Source organism: Protopterus annectens, chromosome 6.part1 (assembly GCF_019279795.1).
Source record: "Protopterus annectens isolate FY-2018-M chromosome 6.part1, PAN1.0, whole genome shotgun sequence".
NCBI classification, from domain to species: domain Eukaryota; kingdom Metazoa; phylum Chordata; order Ceratodontiformes; family Protopteridae; genus Protopterus; species Protopterus annectens.
In genome coordinates, this window is record NC_056738.1 from 342645305 (window position 1) to 342667405 (window position 22101).

The 22101-nt window shown below is 41.7% G+C and overlaps 1 protein-coding gene across 1 annotated transcript in view; it reads left to right on the plus strand.

Moving 5' to 3' along the window:
• Positions 1 to 22101, plus strand: part of GANAB (glucosidase II alpha subunit) — a gene marked incomplete in the record, with an annotated part of 1503123 nt that overhangs the window by 931594 nt on the left and 549428 nt on the right. The window contains 1 exon segment of the mRNA XM_044075375.1: positions 14030 to 14173. Coding sequence (XP_043931310.1) covers positions 14030 to 14173 — 144 coding nt within the window.

Below are 22101 nucleotides of genomic sequence, written 5' to 3' on the forward strand. Positions count from 1 at the left end.
CCCACAACCTTACAGAGAGCAACTGCCACATTTCCCAAAGGTGCTACAAGACTTGCTGAATCAAGGCACCATTCAACCAGTACCATCCAGTCAAAGGGGAAAAGGGTTCTATACAAGGATGTTTTTGATACTAAGGAAAAGAAGGCCCATGGGAAACCTATTCTCGACCTGTCATACCTCAACACCTTCCTGAAAGTACCCACATTCAGAACACTTACCTTGCAGACCTTTTCACCTCATCATCCCTCATGTCTGCATGGCTTCCATAGACATAAAAGATACCTACCTACACATCCCCATTCATCTCATTTACAGGAAATTCTTAAGATTCCTGGCATTTTCAGTTCTCTGCCTTGCCTTTTGGTCTGTTAACCCCCCCCCCCCCCCGGGTATTCACAAAAAGTCTAGCCCCAGTAATTGCTTATTGCAGACTTCAAGGCATTCAGGTATTCCCATACCTGTACGACCTTCTCTTTCAGGCAATCAGTCCAGGAGCATTGGAGCGCCATCTAAACTCCATCTCCATACTGCAATCTCTGGGCTTCAAATTAAATTGCCAGAAATCAGCTCTTTCCCCATCCCAGGACCAGATATTTCTGGGATGCAGACTTCAAACGGACCTTTTGAAGGTCTCTGTCCCCACTCAGAAGGCTCAGGAGCTCATTTCCTTTTTCCAAAGGAAAAAAGACAAACCACAGTCTGAGCACAAGGAAGGTACCAAAGCCTGTGGTACCTTTCTTGTTCTCAGGCTGTAGTTTTTGTTTTTTCCAGTGAAGTGGTTGCACCTTTCAGTTATCCTTTTTTCTAAAGCCTCATCCCACTGACTTGTATCACTCCCAGAATCTTTCTTAGAGCCCTGAGCTTCGTGACATCCACCATACCAATGCTTCCTCTGGCAAAACTACACATGAGGAAACTACAGTGGTTCCTGAAATCAGTGTGGATGTAACATGCACACCCCCTAGAGTTCCCAGTTCCCCTTCTCCTTTGTCTGAAGAGGGAGATAACCAGGTGGATTCAACAGCTAACTGCCACCCCAGATGTTCATCGTGCATACAGCTGCAGTCATAACAGATGGGTTTTCCTGCCGTCAGGCGGGTCTTCGGTCGGCCGAATTCCAAAGTCTAGGTCCGGCGTCGGTTATCGTCGCTTCCTCCCTGACATCAGTGCGACAGGGGTATAAAAGATCCAGCCGACGCCATTTTCCTCAGTCTTTCTTGCCGCACGGTGCCCGAAGCAGAAGCAGTTCGCAAGTGCCGGTCGGCCAGCTCCTGAGATTACGAATATTTTTCAACCGAAGTCTTCTTGAAAGCTAAGTACCCGTTGAAACTTTTCTTGCCTCAGACCGATGTCAGACAAAGTTAATAATTGCATTTCTTGTGGGAAGCAAATACCGCATAAGGATTTTCATTCCCTCTGCATTCCTTGCCTAGGCCCAGACCACGACGTCTCGGCCTGTCGTTTTTGTGCTACATTCAACAAACGCACTATTAAGCATCGGGCGGAGTTCGCCCAACACTATTTTGGCAAAAAATTTAATTACATTGTCGTCGGATACTCCGACTCCAGTTTTAAGTAAAAGACGCAAAGATAAGGACAGACATACGAGGTCCGCGACTTCTACCGACACCACGCCAAAACCGACTACAGGTGGTCTGGTTCTCAGTGAGGCACCTACGCAGCCCCTGACTACCGACGACACTTCATTGGCGGTGTCTTCTTCGGCCCACACCCCAACTACAGATACCGAAGCCACTATTGGCGGTGAAACTCAGATAGATAGACCTGCCACCTCTGAAGGTGTCTACAGGCCTTCCTCTTCTTTTTCCATCAAGGCTTTCACTAAGTCTAAATCAGCCATGCACGCTAAAAAACAAGCTCCACAGGGCCCTTCTCAAGGCCCCATGCCTAAAAAGCAGATGCTCAGAATGGTTGAGGATTTGATTATTAGGGGTTCTCAAACCCCCCCGGACAAAAGACCCAGAGTGGAGGAAGAATCCCCCTCCTCGGACCAGGCCTCCATTATTTCAGAACATTCTGAAGACCAGGAACATTCTTACTCCCCTTTTGAAGATTCTGATGCAGAAGAGTCCATTCCCTCTGTCTCCCTGAGGATTACTCTTTTGGGGAAACCTTACATACCTTGAGGGAACACTTCCACTGGGAAGGCCAAGAGTACTCAGACTCCAAGAAAAGGCTTAGGGATTTCCTCTTGCTTCCTCAGCACAGGCCTCTGGCTATACCTCTTGTCTTAGACATTCTAGATGACGTGTATTTGGAGGCCTGCCTTAACCCAGATTCTTTACCTCCAGCTCCAGTCAAGCCTGACAGGTATTACCGGGTTCCTGACTCACACCAATTCCTATACAAAAGCCATGCGGCTGACCCAGAAACTATATCACAGGGTCCCAAGGGAATTAAGGCCTCCACTGCTAAAAATCCATTACCTTCAGAGAGAGATTCCAGAGCTTTAGAGAGGTGGGGGAAAAAGGTTTACACCTTGGCCACCTTAACCATGAGGGCATTAAACTGTCAGTTCCATTTGTTAAAGTACCAACAATTTCTGTTTTCACAGTTGAGAAACAAAATGTCACAACCTGAACAACCAGACTTGGAGTTGCAGGATTTGATACATAGTGCAGAACAAGTGGGTAAACATACCTTGCAATGTGGTTTTGATGCTTTAGAGGCCTCATGTAGAGCTGCTGTTACAGGATCAGTCATACGTAGGCATGCCTGGCTCAAAGAGCAAACCTTACCAGATCATGTCGAAGCTAAATTACTAGATGCCCCTCTGCAAAAAGATGTATTGTTTGGTGTTAAAGCTGAGGAGGTATTAAAGAAAATGGAGGAGAAGGCAAAATCAATGCAAACAGTAAAAGATTTCCTACAGGTACAACCTCCACGTTTCAGTAGAAATTGGCCTTCCAAAAATTGGTCCTTTCCAGCCACGGACAGACCCCAAAGAGGTAGATACAGGCGCCCAAGGGGCAGAGGGCAATCTCAAGGATCATTTAGAGGCAGATAATGGCAAGCACCCACACAAAGAGGTGGTGAGGATAGTTCACAGCCATTCAGAAAGCAGAACCAATGACTTTCCCCTTTGCATGCCAAGCAAGGCTCAAATGGCAGCACCTTTAGGCGGAAAACTGGCGTTATTTTTGAAAAATTGGCATATTGTCACAAAAGACAAATGGATCCTGGACATTATAGACAGAGGCTACAGATTTCACTTTCACACCCTTCCAGAAATGAGAGGCATGCCAAACCTGCCACACAATCAAAGGGCAGAGGCACAGAAACAAATTTCAGATCTCATGGACATGAAAGCTATTCAAGAGGTACCTGTACAAGAACAGGGTCAAGGTTTTTATGCCAGACTATTCCTGGTACCAAGGAAGGGCAAAGATTGGAGACCTATTTTGGACCTATCCATCCTAAACACTTTTTTACTCGTGCCAAAATTCAAGATGCTCACATTACAGCAGCTTCTTCCCATGCTGGGCAAGGAGTCTTGGCTGGTAACATTGGACCTCAAGGAGGCATACCTGCATGTCCCAATCAGACAAGATTGCAGAAGATACCTCAGATTTCCTGCAGGTTCAACCCATTATCAATTCTCTGCATTGCCCTTTGGCTTATCTACTGCGCCCAGAGTGTTCACGAAATGCCTGGCATCAGTAATCGCCTACTGCAGACTTCAAGGGATACAAATATACCCATATCTGGACGACTGCCTGATCGAAGCGGACAGCAAGCACATACTTATGAAACATCTGGCGTTTGTAATAATGTTGTTGAATTCTCTGGGATACACAGTCAACAAAAAGAAATCAAGGCTAATACCCTCTCAAACAATAAATTTCCTGGGTGCCAGCTTGGATACAAACACCCAGATGGCCTACCTCATGCCAGAGAAACAAGGGCAACTAACTCAATACTTCAGAAAACTGGCAACTTTCACCAGGCTGACTGCAAGGAAAATCCTGCAGGCTCTGGGATTCATGGCATCTTGCATCCTACTAATCCCATGTGCAAAGCTGCATATGAGAAAACTTCAATGGTACCTAAAAAACCTATGGTCTCAACACAGCCACAGTTTGGAAACAATAATACCACTAATTCCATGTCTTCAAAAGGAATTTCTGTGGTGGGCTCAAGCATGCCAAAGAAACGCAGGTCTCCCATTCTGCAAGCCTCAAGCAAATCAAATCATCACAACAGACGCCTCGGACTACGCCTGGGGGGCGCACATGACAGATCGGTGCATTCAGGGCAAATGGTCCCAAAAAGAAAAGCACCTACACATCAATCAGAAGGAAATGCTAGCAGTAATAAATGCTGTTATAGCTTTCAAAGACCTACTGCATCCAGGCCAGCTATTGATAAGGACGGACAACACCACAGTAATGTGGTACATTAACAAACAGGGAGGTACTCATTCATACCCCCTATGCAGGCAAGCCATGTCTCTTTGGAACATGGCTCTAGAATTACAAATCGAGCTTCAAGCACAGTACCTGCCAGGCAGGGAAAACACACTGGCAGACAACCTAAGCAGAAATATGACAGATCCGCACGAATGGAAGTTGCATCCTCAAGTTTTCACAAGGATAACTCAAGCATGGGGAAGGCCAGACATAGATCTCTTTGCCTTCCACAGAAATCACCAATTGGCAAAATTCTGCTCAAGGACCTTTCATCCACAGGCCTGGAAGGTGGACGCACTCTCCTTCAGTTGGGCAACAATGACAGTTTATGCCTTTCCGCCTCTCCCTCTGCTGCCCAAAGTTCTATTAAAAACCAGAGCAGACAGGCCAGAGATGATTCTCATTGCTCCAGACTGGCCATGACAACACTGGTACCCACTCCTGAAAAGCCTGACGCATTCCCCACCATGGATCCTGCCTCTAATGCCTCTTCTACTGACTCAGCACAACTTCAAAACTCTACACAGTCAGCTGAAAACACTCAATCTAGCCGCATGGAAGATTCCTTAAATTCACAACAGGCCCTACTCTCCAAGGAGGTGCAGGATGTCATTTTGGAGGCCAGAAGACCTTCTACAAGAAAAGCCTACTCTGCAAAATGGAAACGGTTTTGTGCCTGGAATGAGAAAAAGGGTCAGAATCCTGGAATACTGAATTTACCCCATATATTACAGTACCTAGCTGTTCATTCTCCTCCATCAAAATCCATGCCTCAGCCATTTCTGCAGAATACAACACTGATCCTCCTTTATTCTCTCACCCCCTCTTAAGACAGTTCCTCAGAGGGGCTAAGAATATAAAACCCCCAAGGAAACAACCAGTACCTGCTTGGGACCTCAATTTCATACTAGAAAAACTGACCTTGCCTCCTTTTGAGCCAGCTGCTTCAACAGAACTGCAATACTTGTCTTGGAAAACAGCCTTCCTCCTGGCAATCACTTCAGCTCGCAGGGTTTCGGAACTACAAGCCCTCATGGCTGTGCAGCCTTTCATCATTTTCCATCAGGACAGAGTTACCTTACGAACCAATCCGTCCTTTATGCCAAAGGTAGTATCCAGGGTAGCCTTGAATCAGGCTATCCACTTAACTACCTTCTACCCTAATCCTCAAAACAAAGGGGAAATACTGCTACATTCCTTGGACATTCACAGACAGCTGCGTTATTATTTGGACAGAACAAAGCCTTTCAGAAAATCAGAGCAACTCTTTGTGTCCTATGCTGCAGGAGCTCAAGGGAAGCCTATTTCCAAACCGACAATCTCAAAGTGGATAGCCCACTGCATACGCTTTTGTTACTCTTTTCATGGTAAATCTGTACCTGCAGGCATCAGATCTCACTCCACAAGGGCCACAGCTACCTCTGCAGCTTTCCTCACGGGGGTTCCTACCAAAGATATTTTGGAAGCAGCCACTTTGAGTTCCGTACATACCTTCTCCAAGCACGATCACCTACCATTATACTCCAAATTTAGAGCAGGCTTTGCCACTGCAGTCTTGCAGGGCATCCTGGCTCCTCCTAGTTCCACCTAGTGCCTACCACCCCTTTTTTAGCTTTGGGATTCTACCCATCTGTTATAACTGCAGCTGTATGCACAATGAACATAGTACAGTTTTGTACCTACCATAAATGTAGATGTTAGAGTGCTAATACAGCTGCAGTCCAGGTTTCCTTCCCCTCTAGGGGTATTCTTTTATGGTGTATTTGCTTGCAACTACTGTTTTTTGATTATATTGCATTGCATTATTACATAGTTTTATGTATTGCCTTCCTTCTGGGGGCACCTGACATCTGGGGCAAGAAAAACTGAAGAAAATGGCGTCTGCTGGATCTTTTATACCCCTGTCACACTGACGTCAGGGAGGAAGCGACGACAACCAACGCCGGACCTAGACTTTGGAATTCGGCCGACGGAGGACCCACCTGACGGCAGGAAAACCCATCTGTTATGACTGCAGCTGTATTAGCACTCGAACATCTACATTTATGGTAGATACAAAACTGTACTGTCTCCCACTCCATCCTTTACCAGCGGTATGTTCACAGAGGCCTCAGATACAGGATGAGGAGCAGCTTTCGGCTCCATAAAACGCAAGGGACCTGGTCCCCCTCTCAAAGAAGGGAAGACATCAGTAAGAAAAGAGAGCACTCCTGCTGTCCCTTCAGACCTTCCAGACCCTCTTCATCCCAGGTCCTCTAAAAATTTTCAGCCAACATGACAGTTTAGTGTTATGTAAACAGGGAGGGACAAAGTCTTATCTCCTTTATAGACGAGCTTTGCAAATCTGGGAATTGGCTGTCAAATTTCAAACTCCTCTCCAGGCTGTGTATATCCCCTCCAGCCAGAATGTAGTGGAACACACATTGAGCAGGTCCGAAACACAATCCCACTGATGGATGTTTCACAGGGAAGTGTTCCTGGACATTGTTTACAGATAGGGTACTCACAAGTAGACCTTTTTGCTTCCCCCATGAAACGACACCTTCCACGATTTTGTGGCAGAGATGGCTCATCCTCTAGTTTGGAATGTGGATGCCCTCAGCTTTTCATGTTTCTATATGCATTCTCTCCCTTTCTCATTCCAAAAGTCCTGCTAAAGATTCAGCAGGTCAAGTGAAGAATCTTTATGGTGATCCCCTTTTGGGCAAAACAACATTGGTTCTCCCTCTAGTCACCCCAAGTTACCCCACAGAGTGGACCTTCTCACACAATGCAAAGGAACTTTAATCCATCCTCACTTGTGTACTCCTCAGCTTTCGTTGTGGGTGATAAGGTCTTAATTCCTTTCAAACACCTTTTTTCAAAGGACGTGCTTAGGGTTCTGTAGGAGGCCAGGAAACCCAATACTAGAAAATCTTTCTTATCCAAATGGAAGAGATTTTCAATTTGGTGTCTTTATCGAAACCAGGACCCACTGACAGTGGAAGTCCCTCTGGTTCTCTCATACCTGTGTGAATTACTAGATGCTGGTTTAACTTACTCTTCAAAGTGCACTTGTTTGCTATGCCGGTCTTCCTCTGTCCACTTTTTAACTTTTAGATTTCAGGCTAAACAATTCTTAAAGGCATCTTTCACATAACACTCCCCAGGAAACCTGTTTTCAATTCATACCTTCACCAAACATTACAAATTGGACATCCAAATCTAAGTCAGGGTTTGCAAGGGCTATTCTCCATGGCTTCATGGAGAGCTCCAATGCCCCTACCCTCCTCCCTTTCCTCATGAACTTTGGTATTCTCCCTCATGTTAAGAATACTGCAACAGAGGAATAGAAGGGCATAGATTAGTTGTGTAAATTCTTACCATAATGGTAGATGTCCTTCTCTTCTCTGCAGTATTCCATCCCTCTCTCCTTTCCCCTGACTTTGTTCTTCCTTGGATGTACTTAGCCGACATACTTTCCTTAGAATGGGCATTCCTCCTGGGGCACACAGTTCTGAGGATGGTGCGTGGGTACGTCACTTTTTTGGCCGATATCTGACAGCATTCTACGTGCAATGTACCGTGCACCCATACTACTAAGTCTTTTATACTGGCCGATGTCTGGTTATCACACTCCGTCATGTTAAGAGTACTGCATCACACAAGAGAAGGACATCTATTATGGTAAGATTTTACAGAACTAATCTTTAGCTTAGGTAGTTTTGAAGTAGGAGTGACTGTTTTCCATATCGGAGGAATAATCTTACTAGTTATGCAGAAGCTGTATACGAGTAAGAGGTTTGGAGGTGAAGTCTTTACCAAGGGGCTAGGTTATCTGTGCCTGGGGATATCTTTTAATTAGTATTTGTCTGTTCACTTTTAACTTGAAGTGTAATAGTGAAATGTATAGTGGATAGGGTGGCTGAGGGGATGGTAGGTTTGTGGTTGTGTTGAGGTTGGTTGCTGAACTCCTTGCAGAAGTCCAATGCATGAGTTTTTCTAGTGGTGGTAGATGGATTCTGGGGAGTGGAGTTTTGAGTTTCAGTGATTCTCCATTGTTTTACTAAGTGATATTGGATGTGCTGCTTAGACTTCCAAGATGCTTGCATGAAAAATTAGCCAGGGAGTCGAAGGAGGGTTTTGATGCTTTTAGGGGTAAGAACCAGTCACTACTAGTTTCAGTTGCTGCCATTTGGTCTCATCACAGACCCAGCATTGTTTACCAAATGCATGGCCTTGGTAGCAGTTCAGTAGAGATGGCAATGGGAAGATGTCTCAAAGCATTACTCTATATTTGAAACTGCTTTTATTGAGTTTTAAAATAAATCTTTTGGACATAACTTGGCCATTTGTTATTTGTTCATATGTAGTACACAGACAGTACTTGCCAGAAATTTCTGCAGCTCCTTCAGTGTTGCTGTAGGTCTCTTGGCAGACTCCCTAACCAGTTTTCTTCTTGTCTTTTCATAAATTTTGGAGGGACGTTCAGTTCTTTGCAATGTTACTGTTGTCCTATATTTTCTCCACTTTTTGAGACTGCCCTCACTGTGTTCCATGGTATAGCCAATGCTGTGGAAGTTTTTTTTGTACCTTTCTCCTGATACCTTGCAACAGTGAGATCCCCTTGATGCTTTGTAAGCTCTCTGCGAATCATGGCTTTTGCTGTAGCAGACAACTGAGTAAATGTCAGGAAAATCCTACTAGGACAGCTGAACTTTATTTGGGGTTAATCAGAATCTCTTTAAATGATGGCAGGTGTTTACCAAAGAAGACTGCTGTAATTAAATCAAAAGGTGCTTCAACAAAGTATTAGTTTAAGGATGTGCACACTTGTGCAACCAGCTTATTGTACGTTTTTTTATTTTTTATATTTTTCCCCTAACAGATTTGTGTGGTTTTCATTTGAATTGTACGGGTTATAGGTCACATTAAAGGTGGGAAAAGTTATGAAATGATTTATTGTGGTCTCATTTTTTATATCACAAAAACCTGGCATTTTAATAGGGGTGTGTACACTTCTTTTATCCACTGTATTCTGTTCTACAGTAGTCCTTGCTTCCAATCGAGTTAAGCCTCAAGGCTTTAGGCTGCACAGCAGTTGCTGTATTTTTGGAGCAATGCTTCATATGAAACTTCTTCACTGGACACTGAAATTCCAATGGTGCCAGAATTCATATCCTCTTGCCTTTCAAATTAATATTGATTTCTTGTAGAGATTGTCTGTGCTGGTCTTTGCACACAACCATTCATTTTCTTAGAGCTGTCCCTTTCTTCCTCTCCACACCCTTCTGACCATCACAATGGATACCTCAGCACTGAGGCAGGATACTGTCATGGCTGGATGGGTCAGTTACTATGGTCACAAGAGGAAACCAAGTTGCACATCAATGTGTTTGTGATGAGAAAGAAGTTCTTGTCCTCCAAGACTTCCCTCAAGGTGCATTCACCATTCACTTGGTGAAAAATGACTGTGGTTTTGGTACATAAACAGGCAGGGAGGAATCTGATTTTATCCCCTTTGCAGAGAAGTCGTACATGGCTGTGTCATTGAACTGTTTTTATGACTGCATCCCATAGCCTGGGACAAGTCATTTCTCTGGTGGACAAGTTTATTCATAGTCTTTTGATGCCTCATGATTTGTCCTTAACCTAGTCTGTAGCACAGGGGATTTTCCCTTTGCTGGGAGAAGTTTTGCTGCAGTCTGTTTGCATTCTGGACCAGCAATAAGTGCACCTTTTACTTTCCCTTGTTTTCCCTTCCAGAGCAGTATCTCAGGGATACTGTATTGCAAAAATGGCCCACTGATCCCTTATATGCCTTTCCTCCCCTTTGTCTCCTTCCCAAGTTTATGCGGACAGTGGAGGCCAGCAGATTCTCATACCTCCATTTTGCCCTCTAGATGTATGATTCTAAGTGTGGCCTTATTCTTCAGTTATGCATCTGTTTGAGATGCTTTAGAGCTCACCTCTGGCACCCATCGGGGAAGCCAGACTGAGACCTTAATCTCAAACTAACCACTTGGTTGTTCCACTTCTAGTGATGACCTAAGGTGCTGTTGACTCTGTCAAGGTAGTCTTGTTTCTTATATTCTTCCCAGAGGCTCAAAACAAGGAATTACAACAAAGAGAAAACATCGTAAATTCACATTGAGCTACTTGTCAGGGACTTAGATCTTTTTTTCTCTCTTCAGCTGTTAGACATCTCAAATCTTTGACAATGGTTTGTTTCTCTTTCACCTTTTTTTTTTTTTTTTTTTTTTTTTTAGTATTTCTAACAACTCAATTTCTTGGCTTTAGGGTAGGCAAAGTACTTGGAATAATCTAAGCCTCTGCTTCACCAGTGTCCTACTAAACCTCCAGTAAAAAGTGTGATGTCTTTGTGGGACTTGCATTTTGTTTTTACCTCCTTTGGAAAATGTCTTCTCAACCAAATAAAATAACTGTCTTGCATAACACATCTGGTAGAAATCATAGTGGTCATGTTACTAACTGAACTTCAGGACATTTTCACTTTCCACATTTGATCATAAGAAAAGCATAACCTTAATGGGTGCCACTTAATTTATGGTGAAAGTGGCCATAGAGATGAATTTGAATTGGTCGGTTAATTTCCTCCTCTTTTTATCTCATTTGCATTAATGAAAGTGCATGTTTCCTCCACTGCCTAGATTCTGATAAGAAGTTGAGATTTTTGGTAGAACAAAATCTCCTTTTAGAAAGGACATTTGACTTTTCATTTCTGTTTCAAGTAAGTTGGGGAAGTGGGTGTCCAAACTGTCTTTGGCAAAGTGGCAATCCAGATGCATAAAATTTTGATGCAACTGTGGTAAAGAGCTACCCTTTCTTGCAAAATTTAATTTTACTATAATACTAGAACCAATGCTGCCACAGACATCTGTACAACTCTCACTTTGGCTTCATTGCATTTCATTGTTTGATGCCATAAATTGGATGTGGTGTCCTGGAAAAGATGTTTTCAGTGCAAGCATTTGCAAGGGTTTCACAGTTTTAACACCCAGGAGTTTTTACTTCCACGTATCCTAGAGGTTGAAGTGGATGGACTGGATTGTCTTGTCTTAGATTCATGTTAGTTATTAACATTTGATCTAGATGACCAGAGCCCACCCTCATCAGCTTTCTCCTTGACATCCCTCTTTTTTGATGGGAGTTGAGGTCTAAAGGAAGGTGCTTTTAGTGGGGCAGATGTATAATCCAGAGCTGAGGTCCCTAGCTATGTACTTGGAAATTTGGGAATAAAGAAGCAGGAGCAAAGCACTGTGAGAGGACAGGAGGATGTAGAGCCTGGGAATGTTTTCATTGCCTGGCTGAATTTGTAGTGCAAACTGGAGGTTGTTGAGAGATGGGCTGAGATCATCTGTCTTTGTGGCGAGTTCTTAACTTTCTAGTGTATGTGATATCTTGGGCAGACTGCGAACAGTGGATCTAGGAGTACCAGGAGAGAGAAATGAATAGTAAAGCTGCAGAATTGTCAATCTAGACTTTCACTAGACCTTTGTTTGTTTGTGTCTTTCGGCTTTTGCCAGTTAGGGGTCGCCACAGCGGAACTCCGGTCTGCTAATGATTGGCAGTAGAGTTTTACGTGCTGGCTTGCCGGGCCTAATGCACAACCTTCAACAAAGGAACGCCCGTTCACGCATGTCGCTACACAGAAGACACTCTAACTGAGAATTAAACGGGCAACGTCTAACTGTGAGGCGACACCGCTACCGCAGCACCACCGCCGCAGTTGGCTGTCACTAGACCTTTATTCCTCATTAATGCCTACCAACTGTTGCTAAAACTAAGGAAGATAAATGGATCATCTGTGCCATTTGAAACGGATTTCTTATTCTGTTGCTGAATGTCTGTAGCAGTGTGAGAGGAGGGCATCACTTGATGTATTTCTCAATTCTAAAAAAAGAATGAAATCTGTTAGTCAGCCCATGTAACAAGCCATAGGAGGCCACAAAACTACTACAATAGTTTTCTTCCTTGCATTGGTCCAATCTCCAGATCAGATTCCCAAAATAAAATGCCTCAAAACTTACATTAATTCTTTGTAAACATGAAATCAAAATGGTTCTGTCAGCTTGAGAGTCGCACCTTGATGTATTTTCAGATCTTCATGTGCTGTAAAGGTTTTCTCAGTAAGACACTTCCTAGAAACAGAAGATGTTCCCAATTTAAAGTGCTTTTTCCTTATTTGATCCATTCTAGCTTATAAATTTAAACTTTCTTTACAAGAGTTGAACAGGAAGTGGACCTATGTGGTGTGATCCTGTTCAAAGAAACCGAGGAAGAGATTACATATTGAAAAGAGATGCAATTCTAGAGGAAATACCTCCATCCCTTTTGATTATTCGATAGTGATCCACAGTTACTATGTGTTCTTGTTTATTCTGAGAATGTTAAATGGACTGGAATAGGGAAGGGTCTTCACCTGAGCATAAGCTCCAAGCATTGAGTGCGAAGAGGGGGAGTTAAGAGAGACTGGGAAGCAACCGATTGCCCTAGAAACAACCTATCCCTGTAAATAACATTTAGTACAGTTCTTAGTCATTTGATACATATGTTTTTGCGTGCCAGCTCTTAGTCATTTGGTACATATGTTTTTGTGTGCCTGCTCTTGGTCATTTGGTACCTATGTTTTGGACTGTAGCTGTGGTTAATACAAAGCTGAAGTTGTCCTTAATATAGGGAGTAAGCAGCTGCTGGACTATGCCTTCTTCCTTAATTTATGCGTACTCATCTTTTTGCAGAGGTTCAAACATAGGGGGTTTAAAGGAAACTGGAATGCTTCATTGTTCTTTTGTTTTATTTAAAACCCTGTGAAACAGAACCAAGCATCTCATGCGTCTTGCTCATGTTCTAGCCGTGTAAGGGATACAGAAGGTTGTATTCTGCTTTTGTAATGTGTAATAGTAGTAAACTGAAAATAACTAATGCGTGTATATATAATATAAAATGTATGCGTTTATGCCTCTAATTTTGCCTCTAATTTTTTGTCACATTTTTTCAAACTCTCTGGACTCGTCTTTCACTTATTTGATGTACATTTACAGTCAACAGCATACACGGTTCATGATTTGATCACTGGGGACTAGCACACTGCTTCTGAAGGAGCTTTTCTTGATGAATGGAGATGCTGTGTGAGCTTTACCTGATAGCTTCCTGCTGACATGGCTTTTCCTCCGTTTAGATTGTATTTCATTGCTTTTTATAGTTTTACTGTTTGTGACTGATCTCATTTCCTGTTATGATTCAGTTTTGGCCACATAGTACTATAGGTCTAGGAATCTCCCAGAACCATGTAGAATGCAGTTTTATCCGTCCCTTTTTCTTTGTTGTTTTAAGCAGCATGGATAGTTAGGTTGTTATAAGTGCAAGCAAGTATGTGCTACTTTGCTCGCTGTGTCTTTTGGTCCTGCTGGCAGAGGTGGATTGCCCCCATGTTTGAGCCTGGAAGGATTGATTCTATCCTTCAGCTGTCTCAGAAGTGGTACATGAGCTTTTGTCAAAATGAACTTCTCTCATCTGGGGGTGATGTATAGTTGAATTCTGAACATGTCTCAAAATGTTTCCTTACGCAGTGCTTTAATTTCCTGTTTTTGTTTCAGGGCTCAATGGAAAATCTGTTTGTCTGGAATGATATGAACGAGCCTTCGGTTTTCAATGGCCCTGAGGTCACAATGCACAAAGATGCAATCCACTTTGGGGACTGGGAGCACAGAGATATCCACAATCTTTATGCATTTTATGTGGTAAGAATAATAGATTAAAAGTGAAATTTAAAGTTACTATAACAATGTTAATGTAGCTGCATACATATCCTTTAATGATATGTTCTGAATTCATTGACCAGATTGGGTTTCCATTAAACATCTGATAGCATGCATCTTTTTCCTGTGTGCTTGCATGCTGTGATGTGTGGTATAATTGCCTTGACTTTTTATTTTGTCTCTTACTGTTTTTTCAACAACAGGATAATACGTTAAATCTTATTGGCTAATGAGTCTGGAATTTTGAAGACTTGACTGCACTGAAACTGTGCTTTGAATGCTTTAGACAATGTAATTTGTGTTCCTTTACAGACACTAATAACACTTCTGCTATTTAGAGTCTAACAGCATATTTCATGTTTTCACTGGTGAATGAGAAAGAACTACTGTCTTTGAAATACCTAAGACTAAAGACAAACTTTTTCTGGCACAAAAACTTAATAGAATGTAGAACAGAAGCTACAGTTAAAGGAATAATTAGTAAAGCATATACAATATTGCATGATAATTATAAGAATCAATCAGAGGTGCTGAGAAAGGAATGGGAAGTGAGATTGGATAAGCAATTTACAAACGGAGATAATGGGGGATATAAATTTATCTCCCAAATATGCAATAAAGTCCAGAAGATTTAGGATCTTTGCCTGGAAGTGTATGCATAGGAATTTTTATACCCCAAGTAGACTCCAAAGAATTTTTCCTCAAGTAGGTAGCAAGTGTTGGTGGTGTGACGGGCAAGAAAGAGGTGGCTGTGAACATATTTTTTTAGGAGTGTAATGAGCTAGCAGACTTTAGGTATTCCCTGCAGACCGCTGTGTTAGAGATGCTGCAAGAGTGGATTGGATTGACTGGGAAGATGATTTTTTTGAGCTATGATACAGAATCGGAATTGCCTAGACATAGTAAGGCCTTGCTGAGCCTAATTATGCTGGTTTCCAAAAAAAGCAATTACTAGAGAATGGAAATAGAAGTCTAAACCAACTTTACTAAAAGTAGAGAAGATAGAAACAGAGATAAAACAACTGGAATCGGGATCTTTAGAAGAAGTTGAGCAAATCACACAGAAAAATGGGAATTGTGGGAACAATATATACATAGAAGGACTGAGGTTTGAGGCAGGATTTGAATGAGCTGTATAATGCTTAATTGACAGTGACTGGATAGATTGTAAGTTATGTATAATGTTTGCAAGTAGTTTCACTGGTGTCTGATGTGTAATGTTTGCAACTAAAGTGATGTCATTTTGTTTGTTTTCCGTGTATATAAATGTAAGATTGCCTGTGTCATGTGTAAAAATGTAATAAAGATGTTTGGAAGAAAAAACTGCTCAAGCACTATTTGGTAGGCTACAAATGCATGCCTCCAGCTATTACCTTTACAAGCACACAAGGTAAATATAAAGATATTTTCCCCCCAAAATGTTATCAATTTTTTATCTTCCACAGTGGTTTCCATTTCAGAATATTCAAGTGAAATCCACATTAGTTCACTAAAGTGCTTAATTTGCCTGGGGCCTTTTCCCAGATGCCATTCATCTGCTGTCAGTGGTTCACTTATGATCATCATGTTGATCACTGCTGCAGTTGTCTGAGTTTTATGGGGTGGGGGGTTATATCCTGCCAAGGATACAAGTCATCCAGCTTCCAAAGCTTCAGGGTACCTTCTACATGCCTCAAACTGTCAGTCAACTTGAGCTGAGCTGACAAAAGACTAGGAGGGCACAAAGCCCTTCAGAGCTTTACTTGCGACCAAAAGAGTGTGCTTCTTTGAGCTTTTGAGGTTCGACTGTTGGTTTGTGTTTTCCTTTGCTGGGCAGATTTCTCTTTAGGGACAAAAATTTTCCATTTTCCTATGCATTGATTTATTACTTTCCTCCTCAGGAAAGTTATTTTAAAGCAGAATTCTGTGTTTTAATGGACCATCTCAAGACTGTAACATACTATAAATGGAACACACTGGGGGGATTTTCTGCCAGTTTATAAAGCAGTGTTAACTAACTGAAAACATATTTTCTGTGAATAATTTTTTTCCTTCATGGGGTTGGCAAGGGCTGTTTACCAAAAAAAAATTCTGTGAACTGGTAGTTTTACTGGCATTTCCTGCTTGTCTTCCCTGAGAATGAGGCACCATTCTCAACTTGACTATGTAGCAGACTACCGGTCCAACTGTCAGTCCTCCTTCCAGCCACTTAAAGAAAAAGTTGAGCAAACACCCTTTGCCACCACAAGGCTTGCATTTTGCCTCATCCACAGATGGGTAAGTCTGCTGTGGCCATTTGTTGTACCCCAGACCCCTCTGGTGCAATGCATACAGCCACTCTGGACCAGAGGTTACCACATCCTCTGCAGCTGTTGGAGTTCCCTCAGTCATCAAGGGAAAGGAACTCTCCTCAGTCCTGGGAGAGAGAGAGCAGGGAAGGATTCCCTGTTGTGCCAGAATGCTGTGCCCATTCCTGAGAAGTGGCTGCTGCTATTAGTAATTCAGTTGGCCCCATTTTTCCTGTCAAAAAGAAACTGAAAACCAATTCTGTATCTACTCCTCAAATTTCATTGTAGACAGGAGTAGTTTACTGTGTCTGGCTCAGGGTTTAATTCAGGGTATTGATCCTTCTTTTAAATTAGTTTCTGGTAAAAGAAGCATTCCTGTCTTCCTGAAGAGATTCAAGATTCTGAATCTGAACAGGAAGAAGCAGTGACAGATTCATTTTTCCCCCTCATATTTCTGATTTAGATTCTGAAGAGAGCTTAGTTTCTGATTCCCCCTGTAGGGGTTTCTTTTTCTCTGAAACTGTTAAAAGATGCCAGTGTTTTCAGTGAGGGAGCACTGAGGATTCTTAGTCTCTCAGAAAATACTGAGTTGTTACAGAAGGATTTTCCTGAATCTACACCCATTCATCCTCTTCGGTTAGCTTTAAGAGGCTGTGTGTGTGTGCGGGCGCAATTGCCCGGTCAGTCAGCTCTCCGTAATGTAGATAGGATATATAAAATTCCTCAGTCTTTTAAAGTTTTGTGCACTTCTCAATCCTGACTTAGTAGCTATAGCTTTTGTTGATCCCACTGCTGCTAAGCACTTGGCTAATTCCATGCCAATTCTTTCTGATAAGGGTGGAAAGATTGATAGGTTTGGGGAAAATGTGTACTTCTGCAACTTTGGTTTTCAGAATATTTAATTATCAAGTTCATATATTTGCAGTGACAAATTGAGGAAATAGGAAGAATGCTTTTCCTGCATTTTGTTTGTGAGGAAAATCTGCTTTAAATAACTTGATTTCCTGTTGTACATGTCACTACTCATTATTTATAGTGTGTGTATCACTCTGATACTACTTCCAGGGCTATAGACACTTGTACTTTAAGGAGTTTTGCATGGGTGCATTCTCAGAACCTTCCAGGTAGTAAAATGACATTTTAAATTCTCCCTTAGAGATTGTGTTTTTCCCCTCCGCTGCACATGTTATCAAAAAATGTCATGAAAGGGGCAAGTTGATCCAGGGAGACTCAAGACTGTAATGCTCTCATTTTCCAGATGTCCAAATAATTTTCTTTCTTTTCCATTTTTGCAGAAATCAGAATAAACAGTCTGAACAGAATTTGGGTAAATAAGACGTTTAAGAAGGAAGGGAGTTCCAAAAAGAAGTCTCAAACCTCCCAAAACCAAGGCCAGTGCTGTATGTCTGAGGGACTGTTCAAGGCCTTGTGGCCCACTTCCCCCAGCCCCCTTTCTTTCAGAAAAATCTTAATCTCAGTTTTTCTCTTTGGCAACAGATTGCTCCAGACAGGTGGTTTCTGAGTATCATTCATCAGTTTTACAGGTAGCAGTGGAAGAAAATTCCACTGTTCCAAGGGGTCATTCTCTCCCTCTGGAGCAGACTCTTGTTCCTAGTACCATAGAAAGAAAATTCTTGGAGACCAGATATTTCTTTCCAAAACCTGTTTGCGATAGTGGCATTATTCAAAATGTCACTTTACAACCTGTTTTCCTGGTAACACTAGACTTAAGATGCTTATCACATCCCTATTCGTCCAAATTACAGACATTTCTTAGTTTTGTATGTCTGGATTATGTTATCAGTTCTCTGCCTTAACCTTTGGACTATCCACAGTAGAAAGTGTTCGCAAAGTGTCTATCCAGGCATAGCTCATTGCACACGACAGGCTGTCCACATTTTCCATATTTAGATGACTTGCTTATCTTTGCAAAGTCTTTTTCAAAGTGTCAAGAATATCTCTCTTGGGTGAGAGATCTCTTACATAAGGTGGGATTTCAAAAGAACAGTCAAAAGCCTTTCTTGACTCTCTCACACAGGAAATATTTTCTTGGGATATCAGCCAAACACTACAGTTCAAAGAGCTTTTCTTCCACAGGAAACAGTATATCCTTATTTAGATATGTTCCTAAGGTTTTCCAGTCAGATTTTGGTCACTGTAAGGGAATACCTGAGGATTTTGGATGTTCTTCGTGTTTCACTATTGCAGTCATCACATTTGGGTTATCCCTGCCAGGGTAGTCCTTGGCTGGCCCAAATACCAGAGACATATTTCTGCGTCGGTTGCTGTCCTTGATGACTGATGTCAGATCGTCAGTAGTATAAAGTAAGACAGCTGATGCCATTACATCAGTCTTTCTTGCCGTTGAGCCCGAAGCAGAAGCAGTTCGCACGAGTGCCGGTCAGCCGCTAACTGAGTTTTCTTCTCCGAATTGAAGTTCAAGTCTTCTAAAGCTAAGTACCCCATTGGGAATCCTTTTTTCTTGCACTAACCGAAGTCAGAAAAAGTTAATTGTCTTGCCTGTGGAAAGCAAATACCACACAGACTTCCACTCTTATTGCATCACTTGTTTAAGCCCAGACCACGGCGTCCCCCATTTAAATGATAATCAAACTTATGAAATTGTCGATATGTCAGTATATAATCAAGCCATAAAAGAATATTATGAACTTTTATCCAAAGGTAATAGACTTGGATATTTCACAGACTCGGATATTAAGAATAAATTTGAAATAAAAGATAGGAAAATGGCACATTTCTATTTCCTCCCGAAGGTGCATAAAGAATCTAAATAGACCACCAGGGAGGCCTATAGTGGCTGGTTGTGATTATCTCACACATGCCTTAGGTGTTTTTTTACATCATTATTTGAGCTCTGCAGTATATAAACTTCCTTCCTATATTAGAGATGTATTTGATTTTGTACATAAAATTAGTGATGTACAATGGAATAGTGAAATGTATTTTTTCACAATAGATGTTAAGAGCTTATATACTAGTATTGGTCATGCCTTTGGCTTAGAGGCAATTAGATTTTTTCTAGGAACCTCTCCAGTTACAGAATATATTATAGACCCAATTTATTTCCGTCTTTCTAAAAACTTTTTTGAGTTTAGTAATATTCTTTATAGACAGAAATAAGGTACGGCCATGGGGGCTGCTTTTGCCCCCATGTACGCTAACCTTAGTACGGGTCTTTTTGAATCAGAATATATTTATAGAAGCATATTTTTTCATCGGCATGTTGTTAGATACTTTCGATATATTGACGATTTAATTTTTATTGCCCAGGGTGGGCGTGATATGGTTGAACAATTTATTCAGTCTTTACATTGTAATAGATTTCATTTACAATTTGATAGATTATTAGTAGGAACATGCATTCCAATTTTGGATGCACAATTGAGCATTATTAATGGGACTGTTTTACATACTACTGTCCATAGAAAATTTGATCAGGGTACACAATTTGTGCATAGGGATAGTTGTCATCCGACACATACTTTGGAAGCAGTTCCATATGGTGAGATGCTTAGGGTATCTAGATTATGTAATAATATCGGAGATTTAAAAAGAGAATTAAAAGTAACAGTGGACATGTTCGAGAAGAGGGGTTGTGATAGGAATTTGATGGAAGCTGGAAGAGGTTATGTTCTGGCTCTTTTACAAATAATTTACATATTAATTCACAAATGTTGGTTCCACATAAAACAGCTAGAACAGAACCCTCTGAAACTGTTAATTTTGTTACTACTTTTGGATGCTTAAGTTTTGAAATTTCTCAAGAAGTAAAATATTTTTGGAATTATTTGTGCTCTTTGAAGAGCGTCTCTTCTTGGTTAAATGCTAAATTGGGCATTTCTTATAAAAGGGGCAGAAATATACACAATTTCATTGTCAAGAGGAAGTTTTGTCCGCCAGACAGAATTAATCAAAATATATTTCCATTGGGTGGTACTTGTAAAAAATATAAAGCTTGTAAATATGTAATAGATAAGTATGTTTATATTAATCACATTCCATTTGATACATGTTGCAGTTTTACGTGCAACACAGGAGTTATATATGCACTTAAATGCCTGTGCAACTTGTTTTACATCGGAGACACCAAGAGGGCATTTAAGGTTAGAATGCTTGAGCATATAAGAGACATTCATAATATGAAACAAGAAAGTTCTGTAGCCACTCATTTTAAATGTTTCCATAATGGTAATAGTGAAGGTTTACAGGGTACTAGATTAGAGAAAGTTAGTGTCAGTATTTGATGAATGTCTTTTAAAAAAACTGCTTTTGATGAAGGAATCTCTTTATATTTTGAAATTTAATACTCTGCATCCATATGGACTTAATGAAGAGTTAAAATGGAAATATCTGATTTAACTATTTAATTTAATTGTTTAATTGAATATATTATATGAGGCAAGTTTTTCTGATGTGTTTTTACTCCTTGAAGGCTTGTGTGGTGAGCAGAGACATTAGAGCTGAGTTACAAGTTTTTATTGTTTTAATAAATTATTGGTGGATTCACTGGCTAGTTGTTTTTCCATGCGTTTTGTCTAAGTGGTTCCTATAAAAGTTAATTGTCTCGCCTGTGGAAAGCAAATACCACACAGACTTCCACTCTTACTGCATCACTTGTTTAAGCCCAGACCACAACGTCCCCCATTGTTGCTTCAGTGCTTTGCTCAATGCCAGAACTATCTGTCGGACTCTTATTCTGCGTCACTTGTTTATGCCCAGACCACGACGTCCCCCATTGTTGCTTCTGTGCTTTCTTCAGTGCTAGAACTATCTGTCGGGCTCTTATTGTAGCCAGATATTTTCCTTTACAGCCCTCGAATTCCGAAATGGCTTTGGTAAGCCATCAGACAGCAGGTCTTCTGAAAAAACGTAAAGATAGACCTCACAGGTCGAAACCTACCGACACCGTTTCCGTTAAGCTAGTCTTCAGTCCTCCGGTACTCAGTGAGGTGCTTTCGCAGCCCCTGATATCTCCTACAGTTGATTCGCAGGCTGCTACTGAGACCCTTTTGGAGTCTGGTATGCCGCAAAACTTTTCTTCGGCTAAGGATCCTGCGGTTGTCTCTGTCTTGGATAGGTCCGTAGCCGCTGAGCAGGCACCAGCTTACAAGGAAGGGCTTTGCATTACCGAATCTCGACAAACTGGCTTCTTTCGCGAGTACCATTCTTTCAGAAATGAGAGTTTCTTCGGCCCAGAGTTCGAACCACACCCAAAAAACATCCGACCCACTCAAAGGCACCTGCTACCTTGCCTCAGTCTCAAATGCTTTAAAATGGTGGAAGACCTTATGCTGATCAGGGGAAGCCAAGCTTACCCCCTCAAAAAGGAAGAGATCTGTCCGCTGTAGTTTTGTCTGAACAAGTCAGATGAATCTGACTATGAAGACATGCAACCCCTCTCCACTTATGAGGATTCTGATGCAGAGGACTCTGTTCCTTCAGCCTCTAAGGGAGCATTACCAGTGGGAGAATGAGGACTGCCCTCAGTCTAAAAAGGGACTCAGGGAATTCCTAGATCTTCCACAACACAGATCTTTGGCCATCCCCCAGTCCTGGATGTTGTGGATGATGATTTCCTTGAATCCTGCTTGATTCCTGATGCTCTACCTCATGCTCCCAGAA